Source organism: Amblyomma maculatum, chromosome 1, assembly GCF_055883805.1.
Source record: "Amblyomma maculatum isolate TAMU_Amacu chromosome 1, ASM5588380v1, whole genome shotgun sequence".
Taxonomy (NCBI): Eukaryota; Metazoa; Arthropoda; class Arachnida; order Ixodida; family Ixodidae; genus Amblyomma; species Amblyomma maculatum.
This window is the reverse complement of record NC_139344.1, coordinates 116104278-116120741: the sequence shown is the minus strand read 5'-3', so window position 1 is coordinate 116120741 and position 16464 is coordinate 116104278. Positions and strand designations below refer to the sequence as shown.

Sequence of the window (16464 nt, the reverse complement as noted above, 5' to 3'; positions counted from 1 at the left end):
GAAAGTAGATACTGCAGCGGCATGTCATCAGCGTACTACACACGTGAACCGAGTCTTTATATAAAAACACTGTCGCTCAGCAAACGTTCGACAAGCATATGACATGCATTGCGGCATGGTAGCTACTTTTGTCCTTTTTAATCCAAATTTTTCCCAAGCCTGCACAAGAATAGCAAAAAAAAACAAACACAATGAGCAGTGATCACATCGAAGCTTCTTCAGGCTAATATTACAGCAACTCGTCTGCAACAGCAAAACCGTCTTTCAGCGCTAGATGCAAAACCATTCATATATAGCACCGAAGATGAAAATAATTTCATAAAAATGTAAGTTGTATAATGCTTGCATGATATAAAGTATTAGTATAACAGTCAAAGTAAAGACTGTAAGGTTGAGTTTTCAATGTTAATATAATTTATATATTAGCAAATGTGTTGTATTTAAACATTATTTTATTTTGCAAATAAATGCTACTTTAATGAAACATCATATGCTTATTATGAAAACAATAAAGAAATGGTTTGATATTCATGACACCACTTGTGCTCGAAGCGGGAAAAAGGAGGCTAATAAATGACGCAGCTCATGATACTCGATTGCAGTGGCTGACAAACGAGTTCACTTGCTATATCGAAAGCATCCAAGAAACTTCTAAAGCTTAAAGAAGGAAATTTCACTGAAGAAACGTTTTAAGAAATGCTGTTCATCACAAGTCTACTGTACAAGTGGTAGAATACCTCCTGGGGAAAGGTGTCTGCTCCGTCCTCACCAGGAAACTCAATAGTGGCTCCATTGAGGCTCTCTTAGGGAAAGTAAGGCTAATGTGCGGAGAGAACGACATGCTAGATGCGAGGGCCGTAACAGCCGCACTTGACTACATTGTAAAGACGGATGTTTCACCTTGGAGCAAAATCAAGGCAGTTTTCATCGATGCCAAAGCAATAATTTCTGCTCAGCCACAATCAGTAACCAAGGAAATGAAGGAATTGTGGTGGCATCTCCTGTCATCCCATTACTGTCACATATTCCGGTTTAGCTTACGTCGATGGATACATTGATAAGTTAATCAGTAACCTCGGGTGGGACGCTGCGCTATCTTTCTTGAAACTAGCGAAAGAAGCAGCTCCATGTACACTCTTCTACGAGGACAAGAATTCTAGTGGACTGCATTATCCGAAACCAGAGTTTATTGCTCTGTTGGACAAGGTTAAAAGAAAAAAAAAAAAAAAACGTGCATCTACCACATACGAATTCTCTCGAAGTACTTTAAATCCTGATTTGAGCAGCGCAATTGAGAATTCGCCATTGCTGAGTTGTCATGAAGGAATTAACAACAGCCTATAAGGTCCGCTTCTTTGATAACTGAAATATTTTTCAGAATCCTTCTTGTCAATTATGCCAAGAAAGTGACAGACAGGAATTACAAGCCCTATATGAACAAACCGGCCAAGAAGATTGAGACTGAACTTTCTAGCCGCAGGTCACGTTTTGATGAATTGGTGAATATGTAATACAATGTATAACTTTGAAGGACAATTTTTGTAGTGTTTGCCACTCTTTTTAATTAGGCATAACTGTTCATGCCCATTTTCTTGATTAAAAGTTGTTTATCTATGTATTAAACCGACTACGTCTTATACACATACGTGCGTCGTTCGTGAGACTACATATACGTATTCTGTCTTTCAACTGACTGATGTGTTTTGAACGAAGCTAGAACAACTCACTCCACTAGACACTGCAATTTTAACTATATGCGTAAATTTTGTTTCTTACTCTGAATCTGAGACGATCATGAATTTTTGCCAGTGCCTCTTTTGCTCTAAACAAAACAGGAGCTGTTGACAGAATCTCCAGCTGCCGTGCACTCACGGCAGGTCGCGCTACATCTGCTTACAGCTTTCGGAGGAACACTGCATAGCCTGATAAATTAATTTCCGTACAAAAGTTCTTCATTCGACCGTGCTCGGCCGCACTGACGAAGGCGCGCGCGTGCGTGAGCGGTGTTGACTATATTTTATTCCCCGTACACTATCAATCTTAGACGCTCATTATGGCCTCTTTGTATAAACCATAAGGGGTGAAATGTCAGGACCTGCCGGTTGCAACTGAGGCGGGCAGAACGAAGAGCGAGCGTGCGCTTCCCTTGCGTGTGAACGGCGGTAGCAGAGGCGCAGCAGTGGGGCGGTGGCGACCCCACCGAGACGCGATGGGCGGTGGAAACAGACCATTGGTGAGGCCGTAAGAGAAGAGAAGCGCGCTCTCCTTCGAGGCTGGCCATGGTTTATCTTCGCAAGAAGGCAGCGCCATAAATTTCAAGCGCTTCTTGTAAGCCCTAGGAGGTGGCAGCACCTCCCAGTGAGCATGCATCGTCATTAGGGCGCAAAATTTCATGCAGAGGATTCAAACCGTACCGGTACGGCAAAATCCTTGTGGAACAGAAAACCGCTGCCGTACATGTACGGCAAAAAACCCTCAAAGGGTTAAATTTTGACAATGTTGCATTAAACTCTCAGAAGTGTAAAGGAATACAAAGTACCCGAAACAAAACTGCCCTTTTCACTGGGTCGGAGTCCTTTCTTCTGTTGCTGTGCAACCATTGTTTGTTTCTCATGTTATGTTGTCCTTGAGGATGCATAACAGGGCAAGTCTTTCTGCTCTGCTAGAACACTGAAACTTGTAAAAGGAAGCTATCGTGCATGCCAGAGTGTGTGAGTGCCATGGGTCCACCTACTTACATAGCAGGCAAATGGTGACAAAGAAAAAATAGCCAGGTGGGGGAAAGTGCAGCAATGATTTAAAGTTTTGCTACTCTCTGAAGGTAAATTGGCTTTATCTGAGAATGTTGACAGTATTACAGTGGCTGCTTGTAGTGCGCCAATAGTGTGGCTGGTGAGATGTTTGAAACTTATAAGTTATATGATTGTGATACAGAGTACAATCATTCCATAAAAAAAAATGCCGTGCAGTGTGTATCATTGGGTGATTACATTGCTTCTTTAATCTCTGGGCATTTTGTTTTAGCATTTCTTTCAAACAAAACTTGGGTGTAAAGCAGTCTTGTGCTCTTCTGTCGGTTCTCTCTGAACTGCTTCACCTTCCAAGAACACAGAAGCAACCGCCCTTGCGAGAGCTTCATGCTATTCACCATAGAATAGTGAAAAAACGAGCTGCCATGACCGTTTATGGTACAGTGGTGCACATGCATGTATATCACTTTCTCGAAGTACTTTTCTTGTGCACAAACAAAAAACAGTACTCATGTTTACTGCTTCATATTTTGCTGTCTATCAAGGGCTCAAACGACAGCACTGTATATTTTTACTTTTTGCTAGCACTGTTTTAGCAGCCTATAGTTGTAGTATAGTCTTAGGAGCAAACGTAGTTGCCTATACTGCTATCTGTACTGTCTATCTGTACTGTGATATCAACAAGGCCAGAAAAATAAATAAACCAATAACTGACCTTTCTTTTCCTGTGAACCATTTATTTATTTATTTAGTTGTTAATATTTCTGGCCTTATTGATATTACAGTAAAAAAAGCGCAAATTAAGACAAATAGTGCATGAATTACTTGTGTATATAAAGAAATATACCTTTTTCTTTTTTCATTTTTGATAAAAACGAGCGATCGCGTTGAAGACGTTGTTTTCTAGCCAGAGCACTGAGCACATCGCTTGAAGTTTTGGGAACTACAATGTCAGGGCTTTAAAAGACGTTGAGCCTCATTTAATTTTTCTTTAAGACTACTATGGAACCCTTGAAGATATCCTTTTGAAAATGCAAAAAGCAATAGTACCCCCCCCCCCCCCCCTCCCCTTTTATAATTTGTGTTTTCTGGCAGCTATCATGTGCTTGCTGCCAAAGCAAGGCCTGGCAGCTTGCAAGCTGTCATGGCCGCCAGTGGTGAAAGAAGAATGCATTTCAGGTACCCATATAGCTTGTGGGCAAAGCTTCTGTGGCTGGTGGGGAAAATTGAGTGCACCTCTACAACAGAATGAAATTGAGCTTCTTTCTTGGAATTGATTGTTTCTTAATTCATGACCACTAAACACTGTGATCCGTCTTGCCTAGTACTAAATTGGTTCTCTATGTATTGAATTCATCGATTTTACGAAGTTTTTCAATTCCCCAATGCCGCCCCCATTGAATTGCATGTATTTGAAGACTACATGTAATGAACATATTATGGTAGTTGTTCTTGATATAATGAACTCGCAGTGCCAACTTTATCTTGGCTATAGTGCTGAATGACTGGAAATTTGGCACAACGCCACAAGTTTCATGACGAAAGAAAAAAGAAACGGGGCAGGCAGTGTGCACCCGTTGCCGCCATGCGATTGCTCGCGAGCCCTTGCACGTCGGTAGCAGGAACAGTAGAGAGTGCCGGCAATGTGAGGCAAGAGTCGGTTTCCTGTGACAACACTCACGGGCGAGAGGCAACATGCGTGAAGACACAGGCACCTTTTCGCCCGGCGGTGGCGCGAATTCGTGTGCTCTCTCCTAGACTCTGACTCCTCCAGCAGCCTCCTCTCCCTGCCCCTTTCATAGATGCCGTGTGCGAGCCACGGTGGAGGTAGAGGCTGCTGCCGAGCGCGATGGTGGAATGTTCCGGTGCTTCCGTAACTTGAGTAATTCTGATTTGCTGTAAACACTTTCAAGGTGGTTCCGCTTACATGCAATTCTAGTTGTATTCTGCATTGCCCTTCTGAATCATTATGCAAAAACTGCATATTACAAAAACCTGGATGTAACGAAAAATTGCGGACGTTTTACAATTTCGTTATAACCAGGTATAACTGTATAGGCATCTTTAACATCGCAGGTGGGCTAGCTTGTAGAAGCAGAAGGCTTCTGATTACAAGGTTTTGGCTGCTGAATGACTGCAGTTCAATTTTCGTGGAGTAAATATGTAGCTAACACTGTTCACAAGCAGATTCATTTGGTGAGTGGAGCATTTTTTTTATGATTAATTGTGAAGAGTAGGTTCTAAGCTCAGGATCTCAGTAATCTGCAATTCGCTGATGGCGTTTCCTTGCCAAATAACACGGGTGATGAACTGCAAGGAATGATTGATGACCTAGACAGGAATAGCAGAAAGGTAGACTTTAAAACCAATATGCAGAAGACAAAGGTAATGTTTAACAGCCTCGGGAAGGAACAGCAGTTTACATTAGGTAGCGAAATACTGGAAGTAGTAGGCGAATATGTCTACTTAGAACAGGTAGTAACCGCAGATCTGGACCATGAAAAGGAAATAACAAGAAGAATACGATTGGGATGGAGCGCATTTGGCAAGCACTCTCAGATTATGACTAGCAGCTTATCGGTACTTAAGAGGAAAGTATACAACAGTTGCATCTTACCTGTACTCACCTATGGGGCTGAAACGTGGAGGCTAACCAAGAGAGTTCTACTTAAGTTGAGGACAACCCAGAGGGCTATGGAACGAAAAATGGTAGGGGTAACATTAAAAGATAGAAAGCGTGCAGAGTGGGTCAGAGAAATAACTCAAGTTACCGACATTCTAGTGGAAATTAAGAAGAAGAAATGGACATGGGCAGGACATGTAGTGCGAAGAGAGGATAACTGATGGTCGCTGAGGGTAACAAACTGGATTCCAAGGGAAGGAAAGCGTAGCAAGGGGCGGCAGAAAGTTAGGTGGGCGGATGAGATTAAGAAGTTCGCAGGGGTCAAGTGGATGCAGCTAGCACAGAACCGGATTAAGTGGAGAAATATGGGAGAGGCCTTCGCCCTGCAGTGTGTATAATCAGGCTGATGATGATGAATCACCGCAAGCTTGACAGTGTATGGTTCCGAGTTGGTTAGTGGGATGCATCATTTAGCAGCATGGGAGAGAAAGTGTTGATGCTTGATCAGCAAGAGTTACTACTACTTGGCATGTGGGGTAATTGTAGTAGGCAGATGATTGTGACATGTCGGGCAAATGTCCCAAGGTACTTGTGTTGTAGGTTCTTTCCGCTCAAGGGTTGAAATCTAGAGGCGAGAGCTCATAGCGACTCAAGGATAGATTTTCACAGGTGAGTGGTTATCTGAGGATCCATTCAAGAAATATGTAGAAGATGAAGGTGGGCTGTCGCAGAACATACTTAAGGTCATGTTTGATCATAGTGGTATGTGGTTGCTGATGAGCTCTTGGATGGCTCTTCAACCCTTCCTGCGAATGGAGTAGTATTGTCAGGTAGATCGATTCAGCAGTAGTTTGTGTATCTGTGGCTCTTCGTGAATGCACATGTGCATATATTTGACGTTGAGGTGGTGAGGGAAGGTGGGAGCACACTGCTAGGGTATCTTTCACATCCATGTGCCAAAAAATAGGTTTAATGTGGATACACAAGATTGTGTCCTATAGCAGTGATTCTTAGGGTAAATAGGAGAGATGGGCAGGTGAGCATTCCCAGTTGGCTAATATGGCATGGTCGTGGAATAGCATGAGTGTTCAATTTTGAGATGGGCAGTTATTTTAACGGGACAGCATGAAGTTCCTGTTCTACAGAAAATCCAGCATCTGCATCAGGGTTGTAAGCAAGAAATTGTGGGCATGGCTTTAGCAGGCGGTAGTTAGTGGTTGGCATGGCCAGGCACTGATTGGTTGTAGGTTTGCCTGACACCACATAACAATATCACACGGCCAATTTGGCAGGAGTTGCTAACTTTGGCATCTTTTTTTCAGATGGGATGGTGAAATCAGAATCAGCCTTCCAGGGTCCTTGCATTCTGAGTTGGCTTTGTATCTATGTCGGGTGGCCTTTCACTTAAGACTGTATGCTTATGTCTGAGGTATTAGAGGAACAATTTGAGGAATTAGTAATTAGTCAAGTAGCAAAGTGTAACAAGGATCTTTAAGGAGAGTTGGCAAATAGGAGCCATTAAAGCTGTTGCGTCACACTCTGCATGTAAGTTGTTCCTCCTGATTTTTTTTTTGATTCAAGGCATGTGGACAGAAGGGTCCTGCCCTACATGACGTGTTTGGTACTATAAGCTGGAATGCCAACGTCTATGCATATGTTACTCAAGTTACTGACATTCTAGTGGAAATCAAGAAGAAGAAATGGGCATGGGTGGGACACGTAGTGCGAAGAGAGGATAACCGATGGTCATTTAGGGCAACAAACTGGATTCCAAGAGAAGGAAAGCGCAGCAGGGGGCGGCAGAAAGTTAGGTGGGCTTATAAGGTTAAGAAGTTCGCAGGGGTCAAGTGGATGCAGCTAGCACAGAATCGGGTTAATTGGAGAAATATGGGAGAGGCCTTCGCCCTGCAGTGGGTATAGTCGGGCTGATGATGATGATGCATATGTATTTTTGGAGGCACTTCAAGTTTGTTTTATTCAAAAGGAGGGGGGGGGGGGGGGCGGGTGTGGATGCAAGGATTGGTATTAATGGTCCTTGAAGAGGTAATTTGTGAAGCTCATTTTTTTATGAATAGTTGTGTTTGGTGGGTGATCCAGCAGTGCATGCTATAGGTGAGGTGGGATTGTTGGTGATTTGATGTAATTGAAAAGTAAAATTATAAAAAACGTTTAACGCTGTTACTATATACTATACCTACTTGTTCAGCTCCTTCATTATGGAATTAGAAGGTTGTGCTAGTATTATTCTGGGAAGTGCTATGCTCAAGTTTTTAGATTTCACAGAAGCTTGTGCTATTCAGAATAGGATGTAGGTGGGTAGCCTACAGTAAGAAGGATGCCTCGCTTTTCTTATTTCCCAGTTTGAGATTGAAAATAGCATAGGTAGAAATGTCGCTTCTGGCCAGGAGTGCACCAGTTACGATGTTTGTGTTAAAATGTTAATGTATGCTTAATGTAAAAGGTGTTTCTATGTTGATGAATAAAAATGCTCGATTTTTCTTTAGTTTTGACATTAGGCCTATTATACCAATAGGGTTCAGAGTGGTCTTGTAAAGCAAGAAAACCCTTGATTTTTAAAACACCATATTGAAGGCCTTCAGTACCCTTGGATTTTATTGAAGTACTGGAAAACGAATTTTGTATTCGGCTGAGTGTATGACCATATTGTCACGTTTAATGTTAATCCAAACCAATGGATACTAGTTGTACATGTGGTCAAAGCCTGCTTTACTGTATGCCTGGAACTTGAGCCATAAAAGTCCTGCCATACTCTTTCTTGCTCTCCGCTTGCTCTTGGGACAGCAGCCAGTTCCGAGATCTTACGGTGGCTGCCTGCGATGTAGTATCAGCGGCGTGGCCGTTGAGGTGTTTGAAATTCGTGAGCTGATGACATCTTTGCCCTGCCACAATTTCTTCCGCAGATGTCGCATTTTTTCAAGTCCTTCATTGTAATATCAACAGCACTGAAATACTATTTCAGTTCTCTCTCTCTCCATAATATTGGTGTCTTGCATAAGATGCAACGCCGTAAAATGCATGTGAGCAGTTACCTGAGAACTTGTGAAAACTTGTGCGCATATTTTGGAAGTTGAAAGCTTTGCATGCAGATGCTTGAATTAGTGCACCACTGCGTGCAATCTGTTAAGTTTGCTCGCCATTGCTCTCTATGGAGCCATGCTCTTATAAGGGGCAAAAATAAAACCATCCCATCTAAGGGCGCCATGCCATGTCTATATCTTTGGATGATTGCATCACTTAAGTGCTCTGTGTCTTTTTTTTTTATTTTGTTTTAGCATCTCTTTGAAACAACTTTTGGCTTCGGAGCAAGTGCACACTCCCCTGCCGGTGCGCTCCCTGAAATGCCTCTCCTTTTGAGGCAACTGTTGCTGCTGGAGCTTTAAGCCCTTGACTGTGGAATAGCGGAAGAACTTGAGAATTTTCTTAATACGCTTCATTTCACAGTCAGTAGTTGAGTCTGCAATTTGGGGCTGGCAGCAAATGTAGTTGCCTGTATTATGGTACTAAGGAAAGCCTGAAAAAGGGGAAAGAAAAGCAATTAATGCTTCAATTTACTAGTGTGTTTCAAAAGCCAGTGTATGCCTTTCTCTCTTTTTCCTCATAGAAAATTACTGATCTTGTCCTTGGAGATACAATCAAGGCTTTAATTTCTCTCTAAGGCTATAAATAGGACATGCTTTGTTAAAAATGTTAAGTAATTTAAGTGGTAATGTTTCAGGAATTAATGTTAAAGGGATTTGAGAGAATGTTCCATGCTCGGTTGATGTGTGAAAGCAAATGTTAATTGTTGCTAAGCAAAACATTTTCAGTGGACATAAGCTTCGTAATGATATATTTTTATTTTTACTGCATGTGGAAATTAAAATCATTAAACTTTCTTTGGTGTTGCTTATTTGCAATAGCTGTAGGAGGAATAAACTTTCAGCAATCTGCCAGATGATATAATTATTAATGCGAAAGCACTCAAAGGGCTCACCTCTGACGACTTTTCTGACCTTTCTTGTTTGTGCTTAGCTTTCACAATAACAAAAAAACAACAACATTGTAACGGATTTGAACCGTTCAGGCCAGATGCTCGGGTGCAGTAGCTGAGTGTCTTAATCACTGAGCCACTGCAGCAGGTGCAGTGCGGATGCCAAGATGCCCTGCAATTTGCATTTGGTAAAACAATTGTAAGGTTGCGCGACATCACCACAACTCACCACAAAAAGGGGGGGGGGGGGGTGCTTTTTCACTGTAATTGGCTTAACAAAGATTACCCTTGCCAATTTTTTTTCCTCTGTTGGGTTAGTGCTTAATTTGGAAATAAAAGGCTGGTGAGGCATAGTATGAAATGAATGCAGCTTTGCAAGCTGTCATTCATTGCAGTTTTTTATGCTCCAGAACTGGCATTGTGGTTAGGTGTTGTGCCTTTATTAGCGGTGAAGTATTAAATGCCTGGCCTGTCCATGCTTCGCTGTTAATGCAATTTTCTGTGGTATGAGTGCATCATGTATGATTGCATTGTGTGATCATCATCTGCGTGACTACAATCATTGCAGGTTAAGGACTCCTCCAATATTCTTCCAATTAAGCTATTCCTGTGCTAGCTGCATCCACATTGTTATTTATTTGCTCAGCACTGTAGACCTGAGCCCATACGAGACAAAAATGAGTTGACAGCAATCATTTAGAAAAACGCAAAAAACCATTGCTGCGGAATTAAATATGGAGCATGCAGAACTTATACAGTAGTTATGACACAGGGAAGTACACAGAACGGGCAGGAAACGCTATGAAAGAAAGTGAAAATTATAAGCAGGATAAAATAAAAAAAGACATTACATTGAACTATGCACTGTTTAGAATGTATGCTTCAATCATGCTCAAAGACTGAATGCAGTTATTGGATAGCTTGTTCCAATCCAATATAGTTCGGGGGAAAAAGGAGTTTTGGAATGAAGCGGTCCTTGGGAAGTAAGGTGTTAATGGAAGCGAAGGATTATGATTGGTCTGCCGCGTACTGTGCGGAGTTAAATATGGATTGGGGTCTAAGGCAAGTTTGCGATTTAATAACAAGCACAAGAATTTTAAGTGTAAGAGCCTCCGCCTTGAGTAGAGTGCGTGAATGTTGTTGGACGCCATCAAAGCAGATATGGGATCTGTACGACTGTACACAGAGTGAATAAATCGGACAGCTCAGCGCTGAATTTTTTCTAATGTGTCGATGTTATTTTTATTGAATGGATCGCAAATGACGCAAGCATATTCTATAATTTTGGACGGATGAGAGAGGTATATGCTAGATGTTTAACCTTTAGCATCGTGTCTTTGAGCTTGTGCCGTAATAAACATAGTTTGCGAAAGGCTGAAGAAGAAATATTGTTAATGTGTGTTTTCCAGTTCAGTTCATTTTTTATTGTTACTCCTATACTCCTAAATATTTATATATTGTGCAGTGCATCGCATTGTGTATCACATTGTAAAACGGGCATACATATCTCTTTGTTCTACATGCTAGTGCTTCTGTTCCACATTTATTCAAAAGCCCAGTGTAATGGTACCTTGGACGCACGGCAGCTTTGCGGCCCTTGTGACAAAGGCCGGATTAATGCTGTTTGCAGCTTTACCCTACATTAATAGATACAACAACAGACATTGAGATGAACCCGGCTTGTGCATATTTTGTTTTCAGATCCTTTGTCTTTGTGGAGTTCAAGAGCGAACAAGTTGCTGAGCGCAACCTGAAGCTCCTGCAGGCAGCCAAGCTGCGTGGCCATCCTCTGAAAGTGGGCTACCGAGGTGCCAAGCGTGCTGACTGTCCCATGACCTGGCGAGAGGTTCAAAATGAGCTCTGTGTATACGGACTGCCACAGGGGGTGTCACAGCATAGGGTGGCTAGGTTGTTCCCCACTGCCACCCAAGTCACCACCATGGGGTTGTGAGTATCAGTCGTGAACGTTTTTTTTTTTTTTTTTTCTTAGCAAAGCACTCAGAATACAGAATTCCTGCATTTGAAGCACGTAGTGGTTCCACCTGTGCTTTTCAAATGCACAAAATGGGAAAAGCTGTGCCATCCTGATAAAAATTGGACTATGCCATCAGACTGCACCAAACTGCTCACTGCTTTCGAATTGGGCTGCACCATGTGCTGGCCATTCAGAGAGGCGCAACCTTGGTTGTCTCTGCTGTTTCAAAGTGCTAACGTCTGTTGAAGCTCAGTTACAATGAACGTGGACTCCTCTTGGTAAAGCAGACCTATATGGCATAGTTTTTCTGCCATATATGCGAGCCTCCATTGGTCTTGCTTAAAAAAATTAGTAGTGCACGTGTCGACATGGAGGCGGATCAATAGCCGTAGGCTAGTGTGTGTTTAGAATCAAACTTCCTTTAGTATGAACCCAACTGGTTGGCTGATTAGGCCTAACATATGCCAGGGAAATCAAAATTGCATTTAATGATGACACAATGATAACTTGGTAGTGTAATTCAATTGCACAAATATTGTGATTTGTGCGTGTACGACATGTTGCTTTTGCCAGAATATCATCTTTGCTGAGCGCTGATAAGCAATAGTTTGCTGGGAGAGTCCATGCTAACTACTTATAAACAGTGTTCTACGCCATGCAGTTGCACCAATTAAATGGCAGTCACACTTGCGAAATTGAGCAAAGTAGAGTTCTGGGCTAGTTGGTAATACATGATAAGTGGGAGGCTTAGCGCGGAACAGACAAGGACGGGAGAGGCACACAGGACGAGATTTGTGCGTGTACGACATGTTGCTTTTGCCAGAATATCATCTTTGCTGAGCGCTGATAAGCAATAGTTTGCTGGGAGAGTCCATGCTAACTACTTATAAACAGTGTTCTACACCATGCAGTTGCACCAATTAAATGGCAGTCACACTTGCGAAATTGAGCAAAGTAGAGTTCTGGGCTAGTTGGTAATACATGATAAGTGGGAGGCTTAGCGCGGAACAGACAAGGACGGGAGAGGCACACAGGACGAGCGCTCGTCCTGTGTGCCTCTCCTGTCCTTGTCTGTTCCGCGCTAAGCCTCCCACTTAACACTTGCGAAAACCTCAGGCAGCGCAGCAGATTGCGAAAATGGCTGCTAGGCTGAATATGGAGGAGATTAAAAAACAAGTGCAGAACAAAATGTAGCAGTACTCTGAAATTCCTTAGTTTTTTGTTCTTGTTTTCATGCTAAAATGCTTTACAGCTTCATGGTGGAGCTGTTTGGTTGTCAAACATCAAATTAATTTTTATAAATTTATTAATTAGGATTAAGCAAATGAACAGTTATTTTCTTACCTAAATGCAATAGCACTGTTTGTTTCATTTCTGCAACATGCACTAGTTTTTGTGAAGCCTGTGGCTCATGTCTTTTTTTTTGGGGGGGGGGGGGGGGGGGGGGTTGATACCATGTATAGACAAATATGTCAAGTATTAAGCACAGTTCTTTTTTTTGCAGCTACACTTTAGTGACATTTGAAAGCAAGGAAGCATTGCTAGATGCTCTCAAGAACAAGGCATGCCACTCCATAGATGGGCGTCCACTCAAGTTCTGCTACCGCCTGAAACGTAAGCATTTTTTTTTAGTGCTGCTCATGGTAAATGTATCAAAAGAATAGCTTGTATAGAAAATTTTGAAAATTTCCAGTCTGCAATATACTCAGTTTTCATTTGACAGTGAATGATGCAGCAGGCATCATCAGATGTTGGTGCATTGTGACTAAAATGGGGACTGGCTCTACTGTGGTTCTGTAAAGTCACCGTGCCCGCTGCTGCACATAGAACGGCATATTGTATTGTTGGTACTCGCCTAACATCTTTTGAGAGTTCTCTTTCACTACGAAATGAATAATTAGGTGGGGTTGCTCTTTGATTCTGCTTCACGCTGAAATGTCTGTTGAAGTCATCTGGCATGATGAACCAGCATATTACTGGCAACAGATTGATAATCTGTCTACAGTCCTAGAGGTTGATATATTTTTAATGAATATTGTGCAAACGGTCTGTAGCTTATAAACGAGAGGTGAATTCACTATTTTGTCGTGAACTATTAATCAAGTATTCTTTTGGTTTATTGTTATTGTGACCGTATATTGGCTCCTTAGGTGAAAAAAAAGAAAGGGCCTGTGCAATATCTGGTTTTGTTGTAAGCAGTTGTATGCAACACCTGAAGATTATTTTTATTATGGTAGAAATGGCACTTGTTGCTTATTGATACCTAAGAAAGGTGCATTTTCGAAGCATCAAATTTTCAGCTGACTCTAATTGTTCTGCAACAGTCTTAACATGTGGTGAGGGAAATGACAAACGCCTGGTATGAAACATAGTCCATTTTTTCAATCATTCCATCCTCATATATCACGCCATCTTTTTGAGGATGCATTAAGACCTGGATCGTAACAAACTGTCAGCAATCACTCAGGCTGGAAATGTTGCAGGGAAAGAGTTTTTATCTTACTCGGCTTTTGAACCAGTTCCAAATCCACAGTGTTTAGTGTTTGTTTGTTTGTGGAAAACCTTGGAAGCAGTTTGCTGTTTGAAACGCATGATGCTGTTTTTCACACTCCTGACTGCTTTTTCTCTTTCTGGCCTGTGCTCTGTGCACAAAACAGTTACTTAATGGTTTCTGCTTGCTAGAGTAAGTTGGTACGGTTGAACACTCTTATAACAGGCACCGTGGTGACAGACAGTTTGGAATGACCCATTTTTTATACATTTGGTTGGCTGCCCTGTCTCTCTCATCTACGGACAGCTGATATAGAAGACATTCGGTAGGGAAATACTCATTATCTTTTAATTTCGATAAAAAACTTCGCTTATAATAGACATTTTAACTTCCGTCACAACTCCACAGATCTGACAAGGATGCAGTGTGCGGCTTATCAGGTGCGGAAACAGTTCTCAAGGGAGGCTGGGAAGTATGTTCACTCTCACAGTATTTATTGCAACAACAGTTAGTACAGAGAGGTCAATATCTCGAAACTGTTGATGAGGGCCTCCTTAACTGTGAGTGCTTTCAACCTGCTGACAAAGATACAGTCATGAGGATGTGGGTATCTATCCTTACTGCTTCTGCAGCAAAGAAACTTCAAACTCTGTAAAAAGGCCATGATCCAGTCAGTGGTTTAGGCCAGGTAGATACCAACAAGCAAGCTTCTGGAAGCATGCCTCAGTGTGCAACCCTCTGCCGTAACTTGCGTATGATTTTCGCGTCAGTCTTTGATAGACGATCTATGTCGCCTCTACTCACAGCTTCATAACTTGTACGTTTAGCTTGAGACCTAGGAGAACTTACAACAGGACGCAAGTCAAATCAACTTCCCAAGACAACAGGGCAACCTTAAAGGGCAACTGCGACAATTTTTTGATGCTTACAGATATTAAATGAAGTTTGTATCAAAAGTTCTCAACGCCAAGATTATGTATGCCAAACAGCACAGTTGGGGATGCTTTAGTTTTCTTGCAAAGCATTTTTAATGATAGAGCCCCTGGACTTGCACTGCCAAACAGGAAAATTTCACGACCAACACTGCGTTTGATGACGTCACGGTTGTATAGGAGCATCGTGCAAACGATGGCGATAATGCCGCCAATTTTACCTCCAATTTCCCAAGGACAAGGAGCTTCACAACAAATTGAATCTTTCAATTCGGCACCCAACTGGTCCCCGAATCTGAGAACGCATGTGTGCCCAGAACAATTCTCGCATGACTGCTACCAACACGGGATGCTTCTGGTGGAGATGTTTGACCTCTAGAGTACCAGGCGATGGTTGAAATCGGATGCTGTGCCGACGATCTTCCTGCACGACACAAGTTGAACCTCCCGCCACAGTAAAAAGCATGCTAAAATTTGTTATCTCTTAAATAATAAGCGCTTGATTAAAGGAATGTCAAAAAGTAACCCTTACTGAGAATCACTGATCTGCAACAAGTTTCTAGTAGGGGTGATAACTGTTACACAAGCAAATTTCTGCTTGAAGCTACAGCAGCTGCCATTCTGGCGCAGCTCATCCGACCTTGTAATCAAGCTCCGCTGCTAAGGCATCGCCGAAATTAAATCTTCCTTTTACTGTGAGACAATTGGGTTGACAGTAAGCCAGTTCCTTTGTAACCAACTGGGTTCCAAGGGAGGGTAAGCGTAGCAAGGTACAGCAAAAAATTAAGTGGGTGGGTGAGGCTAAGAAATTCGCAGGGGTAAAGTGGATGCAGCTAGCACAGGACCGGGTTAATTGGAGGAAAATGGGAGAGGCCTTTGCTCCGCAGTGGTGGGTTTAGTCTGGCTGCTGCTGATGATGATGAAGGCAGTTCCTCGAATAGACCACTTACTATAGCGCTGATCAATTGTAAAGTGCCATCTGCGGCGGCTTACATATGAAACAGTTTAGGCCTAGTTATGACTAAGGCATAACACACATCCAGATCGCATCATCCGCCACTTTCGCGGGCAGCACCGTTGCGGTAAGCTTGCAGCATCCGGTGCAGCAAGTGTTGCAAACTTTCTTGAAGGGGCCGGGCTCAGGCATTTTATGACTTGCTGCTTAGTATTACGCCGAGCAAATGATCCTGCGAATTCAGGATGAGGATGTAGTGTGCTGCGCCGCCGGGCAATGCTCAAAGGCTGTATAAATGAGCCGTCGGACAGCACACTAGACGCTGAATATTTTGTGTATTGCTCTTGAAACTTTAGTGACCAGAGTGTATGTAGTAGAAACTGGCCAACTCGTGCACTTTTCACACCTGGGCGCGGATGCAAACCTTCCATACCGCTCCTTAAAGGGAAGCTGAAGTGGTTTTCAAATTGCATGAAATGCTGTGGTTGGGAAGAAAAGACCTCGAAAATCATATGTATAAATTTTTTCTCGATTCTGTCCGTTAGAACAGCCGCAATCGCCTTTTAAAAACCCGCCGCGGACACGCCCCCGTCGCCTCCGGAAGCGCCGGGTTGGGGGATGACAAAATTGGAGAGCTGGCGGAAGTGACGCCATTCACGGGGAGCCGGCCGGCTGTCCTGCACGTCCCGCATTGCTTGCTCCGCTGCGTCTCGCGCTTTGGCGTGGCGAACGACGATTCAACGTAAT

At 42.7% G+C, this 16464-nt stretch overlaps 1 protein-coding gene across 1 annotated transcript in view; it reads left to right on the top strand.

Annotated features, from left to right (window-relative positions):
* Nucleotides 1–16464, top strand: part of LOC146203670 (uncharacterized) — a 69143-nt gene that overhangs the window by 44765 nt on the left and 7914 nt on the right. The window contains exons 8-9 of the mRNA XM_084588846.1: nt 11066–11311; nt 12844–12953. Coding sequence (XP_084444972.1) covers nt 11066–11311; nt 12844–12953 — 356 coding nt within the window. The remainder of the gene's footprint in view (nt 1–11065; nt 11312–12843; nt 12954–16464) is intronic.